The sequence below is a fragment of the Boleophthalmus pectinirostris genome, unplaced genomic scaffold, assembly GCF_026225935.1.
Source record: "Boleophthalmus pectinirostris isolate CB_2022bp ecotype Guang Dong unplaced genomic scaffold, ASM2622593v1 HiC_scaffold_11, whole genome shotgun sequence".
NCBI classification, from domain to species: domain Eukaryota; kingdom Metazoa; phylum Chordata; class Actinopteri; order Gobiiformes; family Gobiidae; genus Boleophthalmus; species Boleophthalmus pectinirostris.
This window is the reverse complement of record NW_026570994.1, coordinates 23,738,734-23,764,392: the sequence shown is the minus strand read 5'-3', so window position 1 is coordinate 23,764,392 and position 25,659 is coordinate 23,738,734. Positions and strand designations below refer to the sequence as shown.

Sequence of the window (25,659 nt, the reverse complement as noted above, 5' to 3'; positions counted from 1 at the left end):
AGACACATGCACTCGAGTACAGATACATGTACTCGAGTACAGACACATGTACTCGAGTACAGACGCATGTACTCGAGTACAGATACATGTACTCGAGTACAGACGCATGTACTCGAATACAGACACATGTACTCGAGTACAGATACACACACATGTACTTGTATTTGTACTTGGGCCAGAGTCACAGGAGAATCTCTGTCTTCAGTTGTTCTTTTTCTTGTCACCGTGGAGACGGGATTGTTGTTGTGGAGGATGTTCCACAGTGCGGCATTAAACCTGTTTATCTTTCTGGAGACATGTGACCATGTGACAGATCAGATCTGTGGAGAGGCGAGCCTGTTGTGTGGAAGTGAACACAGCTGTAGACATGCAAACATGTAATGCCACAGTGTGGAACATTCCAGGCACAGGAGTCACATCTCCATGGAGACAAGCTGGTACAGAAAAGTTACAGAGTGCAGCTTTAGTTCATGTACATGTTCAGTTTTTCCCATGAGCCTTTGCAGTTTCAGCCCAAAGTCTAAAGACTCGTGTGTGACTGTGGCAGAATCAGAATCGATCAGAATCGATCAGAATCGATCAGAATCGTTCAGAATCGTTCAGAATCGTTCAGAATCGATCAGAATCGTTCAGAATCGTTCAGAATCGATCAGAATCGATCAGAATCGATCAGAATCCGCTCTGAGTCTTTTCTGCCAGGATGGCGGCGGCGAGCGTCTGTGGGTCTGTGACGTGCGGCGAGCGCGACATCACCCGCCGCACCAGCTCCGACGGGAAAATATTACACAGGTTTATGTAAGTCTTGTCCCGGGCGTCGGCGTAGCGGGCGTCACGAGGGTACCGCCCGTCCTCGTACCGCGCGTCCTCGTACCGCGCGTCCTCGTACCGCGCCTCCTCGTACCGCGCCTCCTCGTACCGCCCGTCCTCGTACCGCGCCTCCTCGTACCGCGCCTCCTCAAACCGGGCGACAGGGCCTGGCGGGGGGTAGGGGGGCAGGGAGCGGCCCGTGCGGCCCAGGACGGCGCTCTGCTCCGGGTACGGGTGGGTGGCGGCGGCGGCGGCGGCGTGCGGCGGCGGGTGGAAGCGCGAGCCGTAACTCTCCCAGTAACAGGACGAGTCGTAGCGCGCCGACGCCAGCGGGGGGCGGTAACACGTGTCCCAGTGCGGCAGGGTCTTGGGGCGCGGGTGGGGGTGGGGGTACAGGTGCGGGTCGGAGCTGCTCTCGGGGCGGGCGCGGGGCGAGGGGGGAGCGGGGCGCGGGCACGGAGGGCGCGGGGGCGTGGAGGTAGTCGCCCGGGCAGCTGGAGCGGGCGGAGAGCGGCCGGTGGTGCAGGTGGGGGGGCAGGGGGTACAGCGGGCGCTTGGGCAGGGCGTCCAGGTGCGACAGGTGAGACAGGTGGGCAGGGGGCAGGTGCGGGTACTCGAGGTGGGCGTGGGCGCAGTAGTCGGGCGGGGGCGGGTACATCCGCGAGGGCGGGTAGTGGAAATCGTCCATGGAAGATTCGGTCGGACACGAGTCGCAGCTGCTGCTTTCGCTGCCACATTCAGACCCGGCGGAGCCCATAGACCCGAGAGACCCCAGCCTGTAGTCCTGGTCCTGGACCGGTCTGAGGTCCGGTCTGAGGTCCGGTCTGAGGTCCGGTCTGAGGTCTGGTCTGAGGTCCGGTCTGAGGTCTGGTCTGAGGTCCGGTCTGAGGTCCGGTCTGAGGTCCGGTCTGAGGTCCGGTCTGAGGTCCGGTCTGAGGTCAGGTCTGAGGTCCGGTCTGAGGTCGGTCTGAGGTCAGGTCTGAGGTCTGAGGTCCGGTCTGAGGTCCGGTCTGAGGTCCGGTCTGAGGTCCGGTCTGTAGTCCGGGTTGGGTCTGGAGGCGACGGAGAGGCTGGCGAAGGCCCGGGTGACGCTGTAGTAGTCGGGCGAGGGGCAGTGGGGGTACGGCGGGTCAGGGGGCGGGGGCTCGTCCTGGGGCACGGGGGCGACGGTCGGGGGCCCACCTGGAGCCGGGGACAAGGTTCTGCTCTGAGGCTGAAACAAACGATCCTCAACATAAACCTGGAAACAGAACAGATACACAGATCTAAACCAGGTCTAAACCAGGTCTAAACCAGGACTAACCAGGTGTAAACCAGATCTAAACAGGACTAAACAGGTGTAAACCAGGATAAACCAGGACTAAACCAGGATAACCAGGACTAAACCAGACTAAACTAAACAGGTCTAAACTAAACAGGACTAAACTAAACAGGACTAAACCAGGTCTAAACCAGGACTAAACCAGGTCTAAACCAGGTCTAAACCAGGTCTAAACCAGGACTAAACAGGTGTAAACCAGATCTAAACCAGGACTAAACCAGGTCTAAACCAGGTAAACCAGGTCTAAACCAGGACTAAACCAGGTGTAAACCAGGATCTAAACCAGGTCTAAACCAGGTCTAAACCAGGTAAACCAGGACTAAACCAGGACTAAACTAAACCAGGACTAAACCAGGACTAAACCAGGACTAAACCAGGACTAAACCAGGTCTAAACCAGGAAAAACCAGGACTAAACCAGGTCTAAACCAGGTCTAAACCAGGACTAAACCAGGTCTAAACCAGGACTCTAAACCAGGACTAAACCAGGTCTAAACCAGGACTAAACCAGGACTAAACAGGTCTAAACCAGGACTAAACCAGGTCTAAACCAGGTCTAAACCAGGTCTAAACCAGGACTAAACCAGGACTAAACCAGGACTAAACCAGGACTAAACAGGTCTAAACCAGGACTAAACCAGGTCTAAACCAGATCTAAACCAGGATAAACCAGGATAAACCAGGTCTAAACCAGGACTAAACCAGGTCTAAAACCAGGTAAACCAGGACTAAACCAGGTCTAAACCAGGACTAAACCAGGTAAACAGGACTAAACCAGGTAAACAGGTAACCAGACTAACAGGACTAAACCTAAACCAGGTCTAAACCAGGTCTAAACCAGGACTAAACCAGGTAAACCAGGATAAACAGGACTAAACAGGACTAAACCAGGTCTAAACAGGACTAAACCAGGTAAACTAAACCAGGTTAAACCAGGTCTAAACCAGGACTAACCAGGACAAACAGGACTAAACCAGGTAAACCAGGTCTAAACCAGGACTAAACCAGGACTAAACCAGGTCTAAACCAGGATAAACAGGATCTAAACCAGGACTAAACCAGGTCTAAACCAGACTAAACCAGGTCTAAACCAGGACTAAACCAGGTCTAAACCAGGACTAAACCAGGACTAAACCAGGACTAACCAGGACTAAACCAGGTCTAACCAGGACTAAACAGGTAAACCAGGACTAAACCAGGACTAAACCAGGTAAACCAGTCTAAACCAGGATAAACAGGTCTAAACCAGGACTAAACCAGGTCTAAACCAGGTCTAAACCAGATTAAACCAGGACTAAACCAGGTCTAAACCAGGTCTAAACCAGGACTAAACCAGGTCTAAACCAGGTCTAAACCAGGAATAAACCAGGTCTAAAACCAGGACTAAACCAGGTCTAAACCAGGACTAAACCAGGTCTAAACCAGGACTTAAACCAGGACTAAACCAAAACCAGGACTAAACCAGGTCTAAACCAGGTCTAAACCAGGTCTAAACCAGGACTAAACCAGGTCTAAACAGGTCTAAACCAGGACTAAACCAGGTCCAGATAAACCAGGTCTAAACCAGGGACTAAACCAGGAAACCAGGTAAACCAGGTCTAAACCAGGAAACTAAACCAGGTCTAAACCAGATCTAAACCAGAAAACCAGGTCTAAACCAGTCTAAACCAGGTCTAAACCAGGTCTAAACCAGGATCTAAACCAGGTCTAAAGGTCTAAACCAAACCAGGACTAAACCAGGTCTAAACCAGGTCTAAACCAGGTCTAAACCAGGACTAAACCAGGTCTAAACCAGGTCTACTAAACCAGGACTAAACCAGGACTAAACCAGGTCTAAACCAGGGAAAACCAGGTCTAAACCAGGTCTAAACCAGGTCTAAACCAGGACTAAACCAGACTAAACCAGGTCTAAACCAGGACTAAACCAGGACTAAACCAGGTTCTAAACCAGGTCTAAACCAGGTCTAAACCAGGACTAAACCAGGTCTAAACCAGGACTAAACCAGGACTAAACCAGGAAACTAAACCAGGTCTAAACCAGGTCTAAACCAGGACTAAACCACGGTCTAAACCAGGTAAACTAAACCAGGACTAAACCAGGACTAAACCAGGTCTAAACCAGGTCTAAACCAGGTCTAAACCAGGACTAAACCAGGTCTAAACCAGGTCTAAACCAGGACTAAACCAGGTCTAAACCAGGTCTAAACCAGGACTAAACCAGGACTAAACCAGGTCTAAACCAGGTCAAAACCAGGACTAAACCGGGCCTGACCTCGGCGTCTCCGTAGGACAGGGCTCGCACGTTGGGGTCAGATTGGCGTTTGGTTCCGCTCCTCTGGGTCTCTGCCGTCGGGACGCTGTGGGACTTGACCAGACCCGGGTCGGTCTGGGTCCTGGTCTGGGTCTTGGTCTGGACCTTGGACTGGGTCTTGTTCTGGTTCTTGGTCGGGTTTTTGGCGCTGGCTCTGAGTTCATCGGCGACGGATCTCTGAGGCTGAGCTCCTCGCTCCGGGTGATAATATTTACACTTGTGTCCATAAGTGCACTTTTTACCTGCAACGAGGACAAGAGTCAAGGACCAGGACTAAACCCGGTCTAAACCCGGACTAAACCTGTTCTAAACCCCATCTAATCCCGGTCTAAAGCCGGTCTAAAGCCGGTCTAAAGCCGGTCTAAAGCCGGTCTCACCGTAGGGGCAGGGCTGTTTCTTCTGCTCTGGGATGACGGGACGTTTTCGGAGGAAGTTGTCGAGACTCGGTCCGTGTCGTCCCAGAGGATCGTCTGGAGGCATAAACCTGAAACATGTTTTATTTTCATTTAGATTCAAGAAAAAACATTTGGACAAAGTCAAACTTCACAAAATGTCTCCTCCTCTTGTCGTGTTTCAGATGGACTTGGATATGAAACATTTCAATATATATTTGATCAAATATTTCAATCTACAGTGTGGAAGAGTCCGGAGGCGTCTGCACGTTTCCTTGGTAACAGAAAGTTAAAACCAAACTGTGGAATATTACGGAAGGTGTGTTGTGTCAGAGGAGTTTCAGTGCAGTGAGCGCCCCCTGCTGGCAGATATGAGGCAGGACTAGACCAGGACTGAACCAGGACTGAACCAGGTCTAGACCAGGACTAGACCAGGACTGAACCAGGTCTAGACCAGTTGTGGACTCACTTGTCGTTGACGAAGCTGTACATGAGGAGTCTGTCGTCGATGAAGCGTTTCCACTCGGGTTTCTCGTTGGCGAGGTCGCGGTAGTTGTCGTTGGAGACGATGACGCCGTCCGACTCGAACGCCAACTTCACGATGAAGCGATCGTCGTAACAGACGACGCGGCGTCCCTGAACCCGACGAGACGGAGTGAACACCAACAACTTCTGCTTCTCCAGCACACGAAGGATCTCCTGATCTGAAACACACGAGTTTAAACAAACACACGAGTTTAAACAAACACACGAGTTTAAACAAACACACGAGTTTAAACAAACACACGAGTTTAAACACACGAGTTTAAACAAACACGAGTTTAAACAAACACACGAGTTTAAACAAACACGCGAGTTTAAACAAACACACGAGTTTAAACACACGAGTTTAAACAAACACAAAACACACGAGTTTAAACAAACACACGCACACGAGTTTAAACAAACACGCGAGTTTAAACACACGAGTTTTACACTTTTGCGGGGGAATAAAGAGGGTATTACACTTCAGGGTTTAAGGGTTCTAGGTTCTGGGTTCTAGGTTCAGGGTTCTGGGTTCTAGGTTCAGGGTTCTAGGTTCTTAGGGTTCTGGGTTCTAGGTTCAGGGTTCTAGGTTCTGGTTCTAGGTTCAGGGTTCTGGGTTCTAGGTTCAGGGTTCTAGGGTTCTGGGTTCTAGGTTCAGGGTTCTAGGTTCTAGGTTCTAGGGTTCTGGGTTCTAGGTTCAGGGTTCTAGGTTCTGGGTTCTAGGTTCTGGGTTCTAGGTTCAGGGTTCTAGGTTCTAGGTTCTGGGTTCTAGGTTCAGGGTTCTGGGTTCTAGGTTCAGGGTTCTTTCTAGGTTCTGGGTTCTAGGTTCAGGGTTCTGGGTTCTGGGTTCAGGTTCTGGGTTCTAGGTTCTAGGTTCTGGGTTCTAGGGTTCTAGGTTTCAGGGTTCTAGGTTCTAGGGTTCTAGGTTCTGGGTTCTAGTTCTAGGTTCAGGTTCTAGGTTCTAGGGTTCTAGGTTCTGGTTCTAGGGTTCAGGGTTCTGGGGTTCTAGGTTCTGGGTTCTGGGTTCTAGGTTCAGGGTTCTGGGTTCTAGGTTCTGGGTTCTAGGTTCTAGGTTTGGGTTCTAGGTTCTGGTTCTAGGTTCAGGGTTCTAGGTTCTGGGTTCTAGGTTCTAGGTTCTGGGTTCTAGGTTCTGGGTTCTGGTTCTGTTCTAGGTTCAGGGTTCTGGGTTCTAGGTTCAGGGTTCTGGGTTCTAGGTTCTGGGTTCTAGGGTTCTAGGGTTCAGGGTTCAGAGTTCTGGGTTCAGGGTTCTGGGTTCTGGGTTCTGGGTACCGGTGATGGGCGCGTCGGGGCGGGACTGCTCCTTCCTCCAGGCCGGGACAAACACGGTGATGTCACGATGACCTCGCTCCAGGAACCAATCAACAGCGAGCTGGATGCCCTGGCACGAGAACACTTCCTTGTTTCCATGACTACGGAAAAATACAGAGAAGAGCTTTAGAAAAACAGAATCACAAGATCTGAAGAACAACAGGTCCACAAGATCTAAACCAGGTCTAAACCAGGACTAAACCAGGTCTAAACCAGGACTAAACCAGGTCTGACCTCATGGCCACGTTGCTTCCGTCGACCACAATCGGTCTCAGATTTTCTTGGTCGCTTTCGGTCGGCGCCGGCGAGTCTCCTCGTCCGTCCTCTGCGCAGCCGCACGAAGACCCCGGGCCGGACCCGAGACCGGAGCTCGGTCCGGAGCCCGGTCCGGAGCCCAGATCCTGGTCGGGCTCCGGTTTGGTCCCGAGTCTGACCAGCTCCCCCAGCACGTCGTTGATGAGCGTCTGCGGTCCGAGTTTGGTGAGGACGGCGCGGACCGTCTCCTCGCCGTAGCCCAGTTTAAGAGCGAAGTCCAGTTTGGCCTGGAACTCTCTGCTGCCCCCTGCTGTGGGCGCCGGGGACGGGCCCGCGGGCTCCGGGGAACTCGGAGGATCTGGAGGGACCAGGTCTCCGCTGAGGAAAACACAAGACAAAACAAAATTACATTTATTCAGCAAAACATAAAGAAATTAAATTTAAAAAATGAAAAGTATAATAAATGTTTGTCCTTTTTTTTTTGTGATTCAAACTATCGGTTCATTAATACTTTTTCATATTATTTATTTATTATTATTATTAATTTTAGACCAAACCAAGCTCCATCGAGACCGAGACAAGACCAAGTCCAAGCTCCTTATTAAGCAAAAGATGTTCATTTTGTCTTCTTATATACTTTAACTTCTTGGGTTCTTTTTAAAGTAGTAGTAAGAACATTATTGGAACGGGCCACACTCATCACAGACCCACAGGGAGGAAGAGGAGAGACACGTCACACAAACACTCAAACAATGTCAATATCCCAGCTGGACCATAAACAACAAGTTATCAATAAAACCAACAAACCCCGGAAAAAAACACAACAATCCAACACAGGGCAGCAGGACAAGAACATAGTCACACTACAGAACATCAGAGGAACAACTGAACCATCCAGAGAGACATGAAAAAACACAACATAAACACTGGAGTCAAACCAAACACAAAACTCCACCAACAACTCGTACACCCCAAGGACAAAATCCCACCAGAACAAAAATGCAACACCATCTACGAAATTCAATGCAAATCATGCAATAAATCACACACAGGGGAAACAGGCCGAGCATTTCACATCCGAAAAAAGGAACAGCAAAAGGAATGCGAGAAGGAAACGTCAGGGAGACTCACCAGAACAAAAAGACAAAGCAGAACAGGAAAACCTAAAATCCTCCACATCAGACACTGTAAAAGGAACAACCACATTATGGATCAGGACGAGACTCGGGTCATTGGATCAGAAAACAACAAGTTCAAACGCTGGATCAAGGAGGACGGTGAAATCAGGAAACGAGGCACGGACAGAATTAACCGTGATGACGGAGCCTTCCTCCTTTCACACACCTGGGACACCCTCCTCCAGAGACACCGGGCGACGGGAGGCGTGGTCAGTCTGAGCGACCTGCCAGGTCCATCAGGTCTGACCACGCCCACAGGAAGTAACAACAGCTGATATACGACACGTCACCACCAACACCAGGACAGATCTGAAGATGCAGCAGCAGAAACACGTCAACAAGTAAACACACTTTACTGCATCGTCTTTAAAAAGAACCCAAGAAGTTAAAGTCCAAGCTCCATCGAGACCGAGACAAGACCGAGACCAAGCTCCATCGAGACCGAGACAAGACCGAGACCCAAGACTCCATCGAGACCGAGACAAGACCGAGACCAAGCTCCATTCCATCGAGACCGAGACAAGACCGAGAGACCAAGCTCCATCGAGACCGAGACAAGACGAGACGAGACAAGCTCCATCGAGACCGAAGACTCCAAGCTCCATCGAGACCGACCGAGAGACGTCCAAGCTCCATCCATCGAGACCGAGACAAGACCGAGACCAAGCTCCATCGAGACCGAGTCCAAGCTCCATCGAGACCGAGACAAGACCGAGTCCAAGCTCCATCGAGACCGAGTCCAAGCTCCATCAAGACCGAGTCCAAGCTCCATCGAAGACCGAGTCCAAGCTCCATCGAGACTGGGACAAGACCGAGTCCAAATGCGCTTGAGTCCGAGCTGAGACCAAGACTGTAAAAAAGTGGTCTCGACTAATGACACTAGATTCTAGTGAAGGTGTGTGGAGTTTAAAAACACGGTGGAGCACTTCCTGTATCACCACATGATGACATCAGAAGGTGGAACAGAGTGTTTGAGAGAAGAACTCATGTTAAATGTTTGGGTTTGTGAGTTAAACATGTGAATGAAACAAAACACAAGACCAGGATTATGGGACATTTAAAGGTTTCTGTTGGTCTGGTTGGTACCTGTTTGAGTCCTGGTTCAGATCAGGGTCCTGGTTCAGGTCCGGGTCCTGGTTCAGGTCCGGGTCCTGGTTCAGATCCGGGGGTCCCTCTGGTCCCAGGTCCACACACTGGGACCTGCACAGGGGCTGGTGCGAGGACTTGACCTGGTTGAGTCCCGGTTCAGACCCGTCCTCTCTCTCCTCCCCCTGGTCCCGCGGCTCGCTCGCCCGCTCCTCCATGTCGGGGGGGGGGCGGCGGGGGAGGGGCCCGTCAGGTGCAGGTAGACCAGGTCCAGACCGGAGTCCGGACCGGAGTCCAGAGCGGGACTGTGGGCGGTCTCCTCATGGTCCTGATGTCCCATGGGTTTGGTTCAGTCATCCCCAGAACCACAGCCAACGCTCGCCCGAAAACACTGAACACACACACACACGCACGGAGAAACACACACACACACACACACACACACAGAGAACACACACACACACACGGAGAAACACACACACACACACACACGGAGAGAGAAACACACACACACACACACACACAGAGAACACACACACACACGGAGAAACACACACACACACACACACACGGAGAGAGAACACACACACACACACACACACGGAGAACACACACACAGAGAGAGAAACACACACACACACACACACACCACACGGAGAGAAACACACACACACAGAGAGAAACACACACACACAGAGAGAGAAACACACACAGAGAGAACACACACACACACACAGAGAACACACACACACACGGAGAAACACACACACACACACACACACACACAGAAAAACACACACACACACACACACACACACACACAGAGAAACACACACACACACAGAGAAACACACACACACAGAGAAACATGGATTATTATTATTATTTTTTTTATTTACCACAAACTCACCCTCCCCTCGATAACAGAACCGCCGCCGCCGCCCATTAAAAACACCTAGAGCCTGAAAGATTTGGATGTTTTTTGATCTGATAAAACTGTGTAAAAATGTGTGTGTTTGCTGCAGATGTTCCTGTAGGAGCAGGTAGGGGGCGCTCTTGGAAAAAGGATCAAAACTTAAACACAACAGATTCCAGGCAACTCCAAAAAAGTAGAAAAAGTTTTTAAAAAATCGCACGAGGAAAAATATAGTTAAAAGGCCTTAACTGGTCTTCATCAGTTAATTAATTGACATGTTGATGTGTTTAATAGAGCCGATATGGATTTTGTTGTGGCCGATATGAAACCGATTATAATGGGAGTTGGAGCTGCCGATATAATCGCCGATATATTTAGTGATGTAAAAATTCACTGTAAATCTTGAATTGTTTAAAAAACTTAGGTTTGGCTCTGGTGGATTTTAAATTGGGTTTATTTAGGAAACATTTATTGTTATTTTGACTCTTTACATCATATTTACAGACAGTAGTTTGGCCTAATGGCATTTTTGCATCACATTCTAGACACTAGTGATGGGGATTCCAGTTTTTTTTTTTTGAAAACTAGCTCTTTTGGCTCGGCTCACTAAACCAACTGGCTCTTTCAGCTCCCAAGTGACTCTTGAGATTGTTTTGTTGCAAGCAGGACTAAACCAGAACTGAACCAGGACTGAAAAAGGACTAAACCAGGACTAAAACAGATTTAAACCATGTGTAAAACAGGACTAAACCAGAACTGAACCAGGACTGAGTGTCTGGACTCTGTTTCTATCTCTCTCCTGCACTCAAGCCCAAGTTTAGTCCTGGTTTATTCATTTTATGCTGAACTGCAGCCAAATATGCACTTTTTTTTTTTATCCTATGCAAACGCAGATTTCTGAAAGTTTCGTTTTCAGCCGCTGCTGCTGTCAAACTACGGGTCGACATGCGACATGAAGAGAAAAAGTGAGAAAAAGAGAAAACACGGCTCCCAATAAGAAACATGCTCCTGTTGTTCACTTCAAAGAGCCGAATCTAAGAGCCGCTTCGATCGCGACCCATAACTCCTGCTAGTAAATAAACTACCGCTATTAGCCTTTAGCCGTAAATGCTGCGCACCGCGGTAATTAATTATATGCATAAATGTGGATCATTCACACGTCTATTCACAGCTCATTTACAGATCAATACTGGTCCAGTGACAAATATACAGACAATATAAACACTTTACAATAGACCAATAGAAACAGCCTGTTTATGTGCGGAGCTACAGCAGCTAACCGCTAACAAAACCTAAACTAGCTTCAAAGTCGATGTATTTCCAACACTCACCGCTCACACAGGCTCCTCCCACATCACACAGGCTCCTCCCACATCACAAGTCTGAACTAATAAATGTCCTTTTAATCCAGACTCAAACCGATTGTCCGTAAAAAGAAAATAATGTCAGTGTTGCGCACGTCTGCAGGTGTAAACAAACACACGTGAGTGAAGTGACGTGACTCTGTGGTGTGTTCAGGGACAGTACGGACACAGACAAATTACACCACAGATAAATACTGACGCAGAGCCACATATTAGGACATTTATCTGTCTGTAAATTGGATTAAATGAACATAATGTAGAGAGTCTAAGCTTTATAACGACGTATCACATGCCCACGTGAAATATCGGCCCATATCAGCGAGCATATCGGCCGATATGTCTCCAGGTGCCCATATTGGCCGATAATATCGGCCAGCCGATATATCGGTCGGGCTCTAGTGTTTAATGACGTTAAAATTCAGTGTGAATCTTCAGCTGATGATAAAACTTCGGTTTGACTCTATTCAATTTGAAGTTGGGTTTGTTTTAGGCGACATTTCCTGATATTCTGTCTCTTTACGTCATATTTAAAAACAGTAGGTCGACCTAGTGGCATTTTTGCATCACATTCTGGGTCAGCTCTATGTTCTCACAGCTCTATGTTCTCACAGCTCTATGTTCTCACAGCTCTATGTTCTCACAGCTCTATGTTCTCACAGCTCTATGTTCCCACGGCTCTATGTTCCACGGCTCTATGTTCTCACGCTCTATGTTCTCACGGCTCTATGTTCTCACGCTCTATGTTCTCACGCTCTATGTTCTCACAGCTCTATGTTCTCACAGCTCTATGTTCTCACAGCTCTATGTTCTCACATGTTCTCACAGCTCTATGTTCCCACAGCTCTATGTTCTCACAGCTCTATGTTCTCACAGCTCTATGTTCTCACAGCTCTATGTTCTCACAGCTCTATGTTCTCACAGCTCTATGTTCTCACAGCTCTATGTTCTCACAGCTCTATGTTCTCACAGCTCTATGTTCTCACAGCTCTATGTTCTCACAGCTCTATGTTCTCACAGCTCTATGTTCTCACAGCTCTATGTTCCCACAGCTCTATGTTCACAGCTCTATGTTCTCACAGCTCTATGTTCTCACAGCTCTATGTTCTCACAGCTCTATGTTCTCACAGCTCTATGTTCTCTCAGCTCTAAGATTTTTCTCAAAATTAAACTCTAAGTCAAGTCATTTTTGTTTTTAAACCACATTTGCTCCATGACCTGTACATCACATCTGGAGTCTCTGCTGCTGCTGGAGAAGAGTTTTGATGTAATTGTCGACCAAATTGGGAGAAATGTGATAAAATCTGATGTAAACTGACAATAAAGGAAACATGGAAACGTAGCTCCTCCTTTTGTAAAGAAAAAAAAAAAACTTGAGGGAAATGAGGGAACAAAGGCACATCCCCGACATTCTGACCTGTAAACAAAGTAAATCAACTGCAGCTCTCAGTCTTTAGCGGTAAATGTGTGTGCGCCGCAGGAATTATATACGTATAAATTCACCTCTCACATATTTGCACATTTATCTGTCTGTAAATTCGATTAAACTGACATAATATAGTCGAGTTTGAGCTGACGTCATTGTTATTAAAAGTCTGCGTTGCTGCTGGGAAATATTCTGGTCGGAGGCAGAAACACGGTCGTGTCAAACACAGTGTTTAACCTCCTGTATTTCTCCTGATATTGGTAAATTCCTGCTGCATCATCAGACGCACAAATAGAAACACAGAAGAAGGAAAATGTCTTTTTCATATTCTGAGTGAAAAGAACCACTAACGGTGAATTAAACGACTTTCAAACGTCCGCAGAGCAAACGTAGAAGATCCTAACAAACCGTGGACTCAACAAGTTCAACAACACATCCAGACTCTTGGAGGTTTTCATCTTTTCTGCTGTGAATGGCCCAGGAGTTTCACCAAGTCATTGTGGATGTCGCCCAAGTGAATATTTGTCCAGAAGTTTGGTTTGGTCCAGACTCTGTCGGGGTTGAAAAGGGAGATTTGTCGTCCGTCGATGTTTATGACCAATTTGTGGTCAAATGTTCTTGGGTCGTCTGCTGTTAGAGTGGAGAAATAACCAGGATCAATACCCTTTACGTGTTTTCTCGCTCCGTCCGTCATGTTCAATTAGTGTTTCTTGCCGCCGACCAAAATAATTCCCATCATGCAACACGCGCTTTTGTCAACAGTGAAACTGGCCTGTAAACAGAGTCTAAGCTTGATGATGTAACGAGGTGTAACCTGCCCACGTGAACCATCAGCCCACATCGACAACATTTAGGCCGAGAGTCGATATGTCTCCAGGTGCCCATATCGGCCGATAATATTGGCCAACCGATATATCGGTGGGGCCCAGTGCCTACGTCACAGTGGGGAAGAGCCACAAAATGGAGTCTAGAAAATAATAATAATAATAATAATACATTTTATTTCTATTGCACTTTACATAAAATAATCTCAAAGTGCAACAGGTAAAAACTATGAGTAAAAAAGTGCATCAGCAAACAGTGGATCAAACTAAAACCATTGCAGGAATTAATAAGATAAAACAAGAATAAAATACAATTAACAAAAGGCTTTAGTAAAAAAAAAAAAAGAGATTTATTCTACATTTACACAGAGTCTGGTTTGTTGAGAAACTAATATTTCCCTCCCTCTGTTTTCCAAAATAACTTCGGCTCACAGCATCGTTAAACGTTTTCGTTGACATCGACCCACATGAATCGTCCATCGAGCTCCGTCACATCTACACCGAGACTCAAACCTGTAGCGTTTATTTGATTCAATTTGTAAGTTTGACTCACAGATCTGTTTAAAAAGGTGCATTAGTGAGCGGCTCGCCTCTCCACAGATCTGACACAGCCTCATGTGTCTCTGCACACGGACATGAAACATCAGCTGTGTGTGAATATGAAACACATGACACGTGTCCTAAAATCTAAATCTTAAATTTGCCAAAACATCGTCTTCACGTGTTTTAAAAGTCTCCACTCCCCACACTAAGTCGCTCCCCGTTCAGAGCTCTGTCACAACACATCAGTGTGGATCCCACCAACGACACTCCTGAAACTCCTGCACATCAAGAGTCAAACTCAAAAAAGTTTATTGTCAATTTTCTTATGAAACACATGAACTGAAATTGTTCTAACCCAGTAGAAGCTCCGCCTCTTTAAAGCTGCACCGTGGAGCTTTTTGGGCCAAGAGTTTGAGTCGGACTCCAACAAATCAAAGATTACTTTAGAAAACTGACAGATAAGTTTAAAGACACACTGTGGAACATTCCAGACAAAGTAAAAACATGGACATGAGGCCAGCAGGAAAAGTGACGCAGTGCAGCTTTAAAAGAGAAAACGTGCACTTTTAAAAACAAACTAAAACATAAACTACGAGAGTAAAATTACAATAAAGCCTTCAACCAAAACCAGGACTAAACCAGGACTAAACCAGGACTAAACCAGGACTAAACCAGGACTAAACCAGGACTAAACCAGGTCTAAACCAGGACTAAACCAGGACTAAACCAAGACTAAACCAGACTTAAACCAGGACTAAACCAGGTCTAAACCAGGACTAAAACCAGGACTAAACCAGGACTAAACCAGGTCTAAACCAGGTCTAAACCAGGACTAAACCAGGTCTAAACCAGGACTAAACCAGGACTAAACCAGGACTAAACCAGGACTAAACCAGGACTAAACCAGGTCTAAACCAGGTAAAACCAGACTAAACCAGGTCTAAACCAGGACTAAACCAGGACTAACCAGGTCTAAACCAGTAAACCAGTCTAAACCAGGACTAAACCAGGACTAAACCAGGTCTAAACCAGGACTAAACCAGGTCTAAACCAGGACTAAACCAGGACTAAACCAGGACTAAACCAGGTCTGGAGCAGGTCTTGTTGGGGTCAGTGTTGTTTTTTTGGCACACTTCTGTCTGTAGTTTTTTTCTGCTCGTGTTTGTGAATGGACACACGGGGGGGGGGGGGGGGGGGGGGGGGGTTAGAGGGGAGGGGCTCGGGGGGCAGACAGAGGAGGGGGGGTGGTGCATTTTCTGAAACAGCTGTTGCTAGGAGACGGCTGTTCCTTTAACCGTCACAATCGTTTGTCCCCGTCTCATTTTTATAATGAGTTTTTATCCGTGAAACGAGATTAAACCAGAGTTTACAAACGACTGTAAGACCCCACAGAGACCAGGTCTAGACCTGGTTCAGTCCAGGTCTAGACCTGGTTCAGTCCTGGTTCAGTCCTGGTTCAGTCCTGGTTTAGCTGAAATTTAGTCCTGGTTTAGTTTAAATTTAGACCTGGTTTAGTTTAAATTTAGACCTGGTTTAGACCTGGTTTAGTCTTGGTTTAGTTCTGCAGGTTGGAGACTTGAGGGTCAATAAGTGCATCTTTCAAAATGAACAACGCAGACGGAGAGAAAGAAGAAGAAGCAGAGGAGGAGGAAGAGGAGAGGAGGAGAGGAGGAGGAGGAGGAGGAGGAGGAGGAGGAGGAGGAGGAGAGGAGGAGGAGGAGGAGGAGGAGAGGAGGAGGAGGAGGAGGAGGAGAGAGAGGAGGAGGAGAGAGGAGGAGGAGGAAAAGAGGGAGAGAGTGAGTGTGCGTTTGACGGTTGGTTGGTTTGAATGATGCGTCTGTGAGGAACTGTCACTCAAACACTTTTCTCTCTGTTTGAACGACAAAACTGAACCAAAAAACAACAGACTCACAGGGTTTCTACACCTCACCACACAGATCTCTAGATGACTCAAACACACGTGGACCTCTGGAGGCAGGTTTATCATGAGGAACAACGTGAGAACATCAGAGAACAACATCCAAGAACCTGGATCTTCTTGAAGCTCTTTAACTCTGTCAGTGTTTTATTCTTTTATTGATTTACTGTAGGTCAGATTTTTTACAGCTCAGTTCAGATTTAGCGGCACGGTGGCTGAGTGGCTAGCACTCAGCCTCACAGCAAGAAGGTTTGGGTTCGATCCCCGGTCGCCCAGGCCTTTCTGTGTGGAGTTTGCATTTTCTCCCCGTGTCTGGATGGGTTCCTCCGGGTGCTCCGGTTCCCCCATCAACCCAAAACATGCTACATAGGTCTCCATAAACAGTTGATAGTCATGGTCAGTTAAATACAATCAATTCAATCATTGTGTCCTTAGGCAAGACACTTCACCCACATTGCCTAGTATGAAAGTGGTGTGTGTGTGTGTGAGTGCTGGTGGTGGTCGGAGGGACCGATGGCGCCGAGTGGCATGGCAGCCGCGCCTCTGTCAGTGAGCCCCAGGGCAGCTGTGGCTACAATAGTAGCTTACCATCATCAGGGTTTAGAGTGAATGAATAATGCTGTATGAATGAATGCTGAATGAATAGTGCTGAATAATGCTGTGTAAAGCGTCTTTGGGGACAGAAAATGTTGTGAAAGCGCTATATAAATAAAGACTTACTTACTTACTAGATTTAGATTTAGATTTACTTTTCAGGAATAATTCTGATTTTACTGAATGTTTACATTAAAAAAACTGAAAACTTTAGATTTGTAACTCGATGTTTTGATCTGTGACAGAACTTATACAAGATATAATAGAATAAAAAACACTGGTTCAGTCCAGGTTCAGTCCAGGTTTAGTCCTGGTTCAGTCCAGGTTCAGTCCAGGTTCAGTCCAGGTTCAGTCCAGGTTTAGTCCAGGTTTAGTCCAGGTTTCAGTCCAGGTTCAGTCCAGGTTCAGTCCAGGTTCAGTCCAGGTTCAGTCCAGGTTTAGTCCAGGTTCAGTCCAGGTTCAGTCCAGGTTCAGTCCAGGTTCAGTCCTGGTTTAGTCCTGGTTCAGTCCAGGTTCAGTCCAGGTTCAGTCCAGGTTCAGTCCAGGTTTAGTCCAGGTTCAGTCCAGGTTCAGTCCAGGTTCAGTCCAGGTTTAGTCCTGGTTCAGTCCAGGTTCAGTCCTGGTTCAGTCCTGGTTCAGTCCAGGTTCAGTCCAGGTTCAGTCCAGGTTCAGTCCAGGTTCAGTCCAGGTTTAGTCCAGGTTTAGTCCTGGTTCAGTCCTGGTTCAGTCAGTCCAGTTCAGTCCAGGTCAGTCAGTTTAGTCCTGGTTCAGTCCAGGTTCAGTCCTGTTCAGTCAGTTCAGTCCAGTTTAGTCCAGGTTCAGTCCAGGTTCAGTCCAGGTTCAGTCCAGGTTTAGTCCAGGTTCAGTCCAGGTTCAGTCCAGGTTTAGTCCTGGTTTAGTCCTGGTTCAGTCCTGGTTTAGTCCAGGTTTAGTCCAGGTTTAGATCCCTGTGTGGGACAGAGTCTCTCGGTGTTGGTCTCTACACTCAACACCTGCTGTGGACCAATAATACTACAGTAGTGGTAAAATATAGTTGTAATAGTAATTGTACTAGTAGTAGTAGTAGTAGTAGTAGTAGTAGTAGTAGTAGTAGTAGTAGTAATTGTCAAGTTTAAAGTACAGGCTGTGACCCTGTGACCAGCAGAGGGCGCAGGATCACAGATGCTAAAACAAGAACACTGCAGAAAGAGTCTGTTTAAAGTGCACGCGACGTTTAAAGCACACGGGACGTTTAAAGTGCACATGACGTTTAAAGCACACGGGACGTTTAAAGTGCACATGACGTTTAAAGTGCACGTTTAAAGTGCACGTTTAAAGTGCACGCAACGTTTAAAGTGCACGTTTAAAGTCCACGCAATGTTTAAAGTGCACATGATGTTTAAAGTGCACGTGGCGTTTAAAGTGCACGTGGCGTTTAAAGTGCACGTGGCGTTTAGGGACAGATTCTGCCCCAGAACTGTTCATCTGTTTTATTTATTATTACTTGTTGCACTTTGCTGCAGTTCTCAGTTTTATTTTATTTTACTATTGAATAATGACAAAGGCTTTTTATTCTGTTCTGGTCTTTGTTTACATTCTGGTTGCTAGGAAACAGTTACAGAATTATAATAATAATCTGAGTCTCGTCTCGTCTGCAGCTGCGTCAAACACCAAGAAACATTTACACAACGAGAGAAAACTCAAGTTAAAGCTTAAATAGAATGACCAAACCTGACCTGAGCACTTTAAACACACACACCAGGGGGCGCTACAGAGTCTGAACCAGGACTGAACCAGGACTAAACCAGGTCTTGAGGAAGAGCTGGACAGAAAGAGGAAGTGGTGGTCAGAGTGGAACTTCAGTGCAGAACAGAGAAGCTTCGGTTTTACCCTGAGGTCAAACTCGTCGCCGTTGTCATGGTAATTCACAAGGTTTAGTCACAAACAAATGTAAATGTGAATGTGAATGTGAGCGCGCCCCCTGCTGCTGTGGAGAGGAATAAACACGAGACGCAAACACAAACACAACGAGAGCAAATGTCCGACACCTGACGTCTGAAATCACTCACACGTTTAAACACGAACCAAAAAAAAAACACCAGGAATTAAAAAAAATATGACGTAAAATAATTTAAAATGACAACGCAGGATAAAAAGAGTGTTATTCTAATTATTTCTACTGTTTTACTCCAACTAAACCAGAACTAAACCAGGTCTAAACCAGGTCTAAACCAAGAACTAAACAACATCTGAACAAGGACTAAATTGAGGACCATACCTGGAACTAAACCAGGTCTACGCAAGGACTAAAACGGGCGTAAACTGGGACTAAACCAGAACTAAGTCTAAACCAGGACTTAACTAAAAAACGAGAACTAACCTGGGACTGAACCAGGATTAAATTTTGAACTAAACCAGGTCTAAACCAGAACTAAACCAGGTCTAAAGCAGGAGAGTTCTAGGACTAAACAAGTTCTAAATCAGGACTAAATTGAGGACTATACCTGGAACTAAACCAGGTCTACACAAGGACTAAAACGGGCGTAAATTGGGACTAAACCAGAACCAAGTCTAAAACAAAACTAACTCAGGGACTAAAACAGGTCCAAATCAGGACTAAACCAGAACTAAGACATTTCTAAACCAGAATGGTGCTTGGACTAAATCAAGGACTAAACAAGTTCTAAACCAGGACTAAATTGAGGACTATACCTGGAACTAAACCAGGTCTACACAAGGATTAAGACAGGTTTAAATTGGGACTAAACCAGGACTTAACTAATGGACTAACTCAGGGACTAAACCTGGGACTGAACCAGGTCTAAACCAAGACTAAACTGGGGACTATGCAGGAACTAAACTCGGGACTAAACCAGGTCTAATTTAGGACTAAACCAAAAGAGAACTCATAAACAAGGTCTAAACCAGGTCTAAACTGGGACTAAACTAGTAACAAACCAGGGACTAGACCTGGACTAAACTGGGTCTTAATAAGATCTAAACCAGGTCAAATCTTGAACAAAAACCACAAGATATAAAATACGTAAACCAGGACTAAACCAGGACTAAACCAGGACTGAAACATATTTAGACTCTTTTGAAACCCACTTTCACAAATCTTCATTTTCCGTTTGTTTATTTTCAAACCCACTCACCCCTCGAGTCCCGACCTGCATCTGTGAATCCTCCAAAACACTCGAGAGGAAAAGAAAAAAACTCCACGAGCCACGAAACAGAGACGCAACAAATCCACAAGAAGAAGCAGCAGCAGCTGTAGTAGTAGTAGTAGTAGTATTTGCAGTATTTGCAGTAGTAGTAGTAGTATTTGCAGTAGTTGTAGAAGGCAGTTAACTTGCACAATGAAAGCAGATGGAGCAACAATGAGCAGAGCGGCTGGGGTTCGGATTGACGGAAGAACGACCAATCAGAGCGCAGAGATCTGACAATAGAACCAGAAGAGGAGGAGGAAGAGGAGGAGGAGGAGGAGGAGGAGGAGGAGGAGGAGGAGAGGGAGGAGGAGGGAGCACCGTTACTAAGTCTGTTTTGGACTCGGCCTGACCGATTTAAAAAAAAAAAAAAAAAAAAAAAACTGAATTGCGATTTTTCTGGCAGATATTGCGATTTCGATTTCATCCACAATTTTTTATTTATTTTTTTCAAATCAAGTTTCAGTGCACGTGAACATCTGCAAACATCACCCCAGAGTCCTGCACCGATGATTTGACGCTGGACGATAAGAGCTGTGATTGGTCGAGAAAAACTAGAGCCCGATATGGATTTTGTTGTGGCCGATATGAAACCGATATAATGGAAGTTGGAGCTGCCCGATATATTTAGTGATGTAAAAATTCACTGTAAATCTTGAATTGTTTAAAAAACTTAGGTTTGGCTCTAGTTGACTCTAAATTGGGTTTATTTAGGCAACATTTATTGTTATTCTGACTCTTCACGTCATATTTACAGACAGTTGGACTAATGGCATTTTTGCATCACATTCTAGACACTAGTGATGGGGATTCCAGTTTTTGTATTTTTTTTGTAGAACCGGCTCTTTTGGCTCGGCTCACTAAAGCAGCTGGCTCTTTCGGCTCCCAAGCGACTCTTTGATTGTTTTGTTGCAAGCAGGACTAAACCAAAACTGAACCAGGACTGAAAAAGGACTAAACCAGGACTAAAACAGATTTAAACCATGTGTGAAACAGGACTAAACCAGAACTGAACCAGGACTGAGTGTCGGGACTCGGTCTCTATCTCTCTTTCAAGCCCAAGTTTAGTCCTGGTTTTATTCATTTTATGCTGAACTGCAGCCAAATATGCACTTTTTTTTTTTTTATCCTATGCACACGCAGATTTCTGAAAGTTTCGTTTTCAGCCGCTGCTGCTGTCAAACTACGGTCGACATGCGACATGAAGAGAAAAAGTGAGAAAAAGAGAAAACACGGCTCCCAATAAGAAACATGCTCCCGTTCGTTCAAAGAGTCGGATCTAAGAGCCGCTTCGATCGCGACCCATAACTCCTGCTAGTAAATAAACTACCGCTATTAGCCTTTAGCCGTAAATGCTGCGCACAGCGGTAATTAATTATATGCATAAATGTGGATCATTCACACGTCTATTCACAGCTCATTTACATATCAATACTGGTCCAGTAACAAATATACGGACAATATAATCACTTTACAATAGACCAATAGAAAACAGTCTGTTTATGTGCGGGAGCTACAGCAGCTAACCGCTAACAAAACCTAAACTAGCTTCAAAGTCGATGTATTTCCAACACTCACCGCTCACACAGGCTCCTCCCACATCACACAGGCTCCTCCCACATCACACAGGCTCCTCCCACATCCACATCACAGGCTCTGCAACTAATAAATGTCCTTTTAATCCAGACTCAAACCGATTGTCCGTAAAAAGAAAATAATCTCAGTGTTGCGCACGTCTGCAGGTGTAAACAAACACACGTGAGTGAAGTGACGTCACTCTGTGGTGTGTTCAGGGACAGTACGGACACAGACAGACAAATTACACCGCAGATAAATACTGATGTGGAGCCACATATTAGGACATTTATCTGTCTGTAAATTGGATTAAATGAACAGAATGTAGAGAGTCTAAGCTTTATAACGAGGTGTAACATGCCCACGTGAAATATCGGCCCATATCAGCAAACATATCGGCCGATAGCCGATATGTCTCCAGGTGCCCATATTGGCCGATAATATCGGCCAGCCGATATATCGGTCGGGCTCTAGTAAAAACGACAAAATATTCTATGTGCAGTGTTTTTGGTGACAGAGTTTTCGGGGATTAAAAACACAAACATCTGAAACCACAATCCAGAGTGGAAAAGTTGAACTCGCTTCAACGTAGAGTTTCTGTCTAAACTGCCCAAGACACAAAACTCTGGTCTTGTTGGTCTCTGGTCTGGTCTGGTCTCTGGTCTTTGGTCTTTGGTCTCTGGTCTCTGGTCTTTGGTCTCTGGTCTCTGGTCTCTGGTCTCTGGTCTCTGGTCTCTGGTCTTTGGTCTTTGGTCTCTGGTCTTTGGTCTCTGGTCTCTGGTCTCTGGTCTTGGTCTGGTCTCTGGTCTCTGGTCTCTGGTCTCTGGTCTCTGGTCTCTGGTCTTTGGTCTCTGGTCTCTGGTCTCTGGTCTCTGGTCTCTGGTCTCTGGTCTCTGGTCTCTGGTCTCTGGTCTCTGGTCTGGTCTCTGGTCTCTGGTCTCTGGTCTCTCTGGTCTGGTCTCTGGTCTGGTCTGGTCTCTCTGGTCTCTGGTCTCTCTGGTCTCTCTGGTCTCTGGTCTTCTGGTCTGGTCTGGTCTGGTCTCTGGTCTCTGGTCTCTGGTCTTCTTTGGTCTCTGGTCTGGTCTCTGGTCTTTGGGTCTCTGGTCTCTGGTCTTTGGTCTCTGGTCTGGTCTGGTCTCTGGTCTCTGGTCTCTGGTCTCTGGTCTTTCTGGTCTCTGGTCTTTGGTCTCTGGTCTCTGGTCTCTGGTCTCTGGTCTCTGGTCTCTTTGGTCTCTGGTCTCTGGTCTCTGGTCTCTGGTCTGGTCTCTGGTCTCTGGTCTGGTCTTGGTCTCTGGTCTCTGGTCTCTGGTCTGGTCTGGTCTCTGGTCTCTGGTCTCTGGTCTCTGGTCTGGTCTTTGGTCTCTGGTCTGGTCTCTGGTCTTTGGTCTCTGGTCTGGTCTCTGGTCTTCTGGTCTCTGGTCTCTGGTCTGGTCTCTGGTCTCTGGTCTCTGGTCTCTCTGGTCTGGTCTGGTCTGGTCTCTGGTCTCTGGTCTCTGGTCTCTGGTCTCTCTGGTCTGGTCTGGTCTCTGGTCTCTGGTCTCTGGTCTCTGGTCTGGTCTGGTCTCTGGTCTCTGGTCTCTGGTCTTTGGTCTCTGGTCTTTGGTCTCTGGTCTCTGGTCTGGTCTGGTCTGGTCTCTGGTCTTGGTCTGGTCTCTGGTCTGGTCTCTGGTCTCTGGTCTCTGGTCTCTGGTCTGGTCTTTGGTCTCTGGTCTCTGGTCTGGTCTCTGGTCTCTGGTCTCTGGTCTCTCTGGTCTCTGGTCTGGTCTCTGGTCTCTGGTCTGGTCTCTGGTCTCTGGTCTCTGGTCTTGGTCTCTGGTCTGGTCTCTGGTCTGGTCTTTGGTCTCTGGTCTGGTCTCTGGTCTCTGGTCTCTGGTCTCTGGTCTTCTCTGGTCTCTGGTCTCTGGTCTCTGGTCTCTGGTCTCTGGTCTCTGGTCTGGTCTCTGGTCTTGGTCTCTGGTCTCTGGTCTCTGGTCTCTGGTCTCTGGTCTCTGGTCTCTGGTCTGGTCTCTGGTCTTTGGTCTCTGGTCTCTGGTCTCTGGTCTTTGGTCTCTGGTCTCTGGTCTTTTGTCTCAAAAACTGTAAACACAGATCGATGGTTTTATAAATATTTGTTTCTGCAGTGACGTTCGTGAGTCGCGTCACCTTTTCTTTCGAGTGGAGAAAAGTTTTTGTGAACGTCGTGACCTTTATTTGTAACATGAAATATATTTATAAATGTGGTTATGTTTTTTTTGTAATGTTCCGTGATATTTATTTCTTTATTTATTTGATCACAGAGACACAAACTGCACTGCGGAGGCGACACCTGCAGGGGGCGCGCGTCCAAAAACCACTAGAAAAAAAGGACGAGACATTCAGACTTTCCCGACCGTGTTTTCTCCTCGGTGATTGAAGCGTTTGCGTCGCCGTGGAAACAGCAGGACCCTCCGCCGTCACAGAGCCGACGCGTCCGCTCTCCGTCTCTGTGTTTTTATTTTATTTTATTGCTTTAAAAAAAAAAAGTTTAGGTTTAAAAGAGAAGTTGGACTCAAGACTCTGTTCCTCAAAAACGACTCGAATGCAGAAGTTTGATCACAAAAGAGTCCAGGATCTCGAAACAGAAGCAGAAGTGACACGATTAGTAAGAAAAGTTTAACCTTCGACGCCCTCGAACAATCACACCTTCTTTTTTTTATATTTTGCACAAAACTTCCAAAACAAAAAATAAATAAACATGTGATCACAGTTTAATTTAAAAATGTAAATTAAAATGACTTAAATTAAAAACGTTTGACTTTGAGTTGAAAAGTGAAATGATCGACCAGTGGATTAAATGTTTTTCTAAATTTAAGCAACATTTGATTTTTTTTTCTTATTTTAAAGTTGTTGTTTTTTTTATTTTAAATGCAATAAAATTTATTTTCATATTTTAACTACAAAAAGTTTTGTTCCACTGCAGATGATTTTACTTTTACTCAAGTGAAATTTACTCAAAACCTGATCAAACTTTCTTAATTCAAGTCATTTTAACTTTGTTTAAACCAGGACTAAAACCAGGTCTAAACCAGGACTAAACCAGGTCTAAACCAGGTCTAAACCAGGGACTAAACCAGGTCTAAACCAGGTCTAATCCAGGGACTAAACCAGGTCTAAACCAGGGACTAAACCAGGTCTAAACCAGGTCTAAACCAGGGACTAAACCAGGTCTAAACCAGGACTAAAACCAGGTCTAAACCAGGTCTAAACCAGGACTAAAACTAACTAGGTCTAAACCAGGTCTAAACCAGGGACTAAACCAGGTCTAAACCAGGTCTCTAAACCAGGTCTAAACCAGGACTAAACCAGGTCTAAACCAGGTCTAAAACCAGGACTAAAACCAGGACTAAACTCTAAACCAGGTCTAAACCAGATCTAAACCAGGTCTAAACCAGGTCTAAACCAGGTCCATGTGTGTGTTCTAGTCTCTGTCTCTTATAGTTGTTCTGATCCAGTTCCAGATCATTTTAAACACATTCAGGAAAAGTTCTAAAGGTTCTAAAAGTTCTAAGGGTTCTGCTCGGTTCTGTCAGTTTAGAAGTTTGGATTGTTGTGTTCTGTTAAAGAGCCTCTGGTCTCTGGTCTCTGGTCTCTCTCTGTCTCTGGTCGGGGACTCTGGGACTCTCTCTGGGTCTCCTCTGGACTCTGGACTCTGGTCTGGTCTCTGGACTCTGGTCTCTGGTCTCTGGTCTCTGGTCTCTGGTCTCTCTCTGGACTCTGGTCTCTGGTCTCTGGTCTCTGGACTCTGGTCTGGACTCTGGTCTCTGGACTCTGGTCTCTGGTCTCTGGACTCTGGACTCTGGACTCTGGACTCTGGTCTCTGGACTCTGGTCTCTGGACTCTGGACTCTGGACTCTGGACTCTGGTCTCTGGTCTCTGGTCTCTGGACTCTGGTCTCTGGTCTCTGGTCTCTGGACTCTCTGGACTCTGGACTCTGGACTCTGGACTCTGGTCTCTGGTCTCTGGTCTCTCTGGACTCTGGACTCTGGACTCTGGACTCTGGTCTTCTGGTCTCTCTGGTCTCTGGTCTCTGGTCTCTCTTCTCTGGTCTCTCTGGTCTGGTCTGGTCTCTGGTCTCTGGTCTTCTGGTCTCTGGTCT

The 25,659-nt window shown here is 46.6% G+C and overlaps 1 protein-coding gene across 1 annotated transcript; it reads right to left on the bottom strand.

Moving 5' to 3' along the window:
- LOC110168985 (probable ribonuclease ZC3H12C) lies at positions 1 to 20,173 on the bottom strand. The gene is given in 10 exon segments (XM_055164387.1): positions 1 to 1,233; positions 1,235 to 1,768; positions 1,799 to 2,047; positions 4,400 to 4,680; positions 4,816 to 4,922; positions 5,300 to 5,534; positions 6,646 to 6,785; positions 6,919 to 7,317; positions 9,204 to 9,594; positions 19,920 to 20,173. Coding segments are annotated over 9 exon segments (2,727 nt in total). The 5' UTR covers positions 9,422 to 9,594; positions 19,920 to 20,173; the 3' UTR covers positions 1 to 669.
- Positions 20,174 to 25,659: the final 5,486 nt, after the last annotated feature.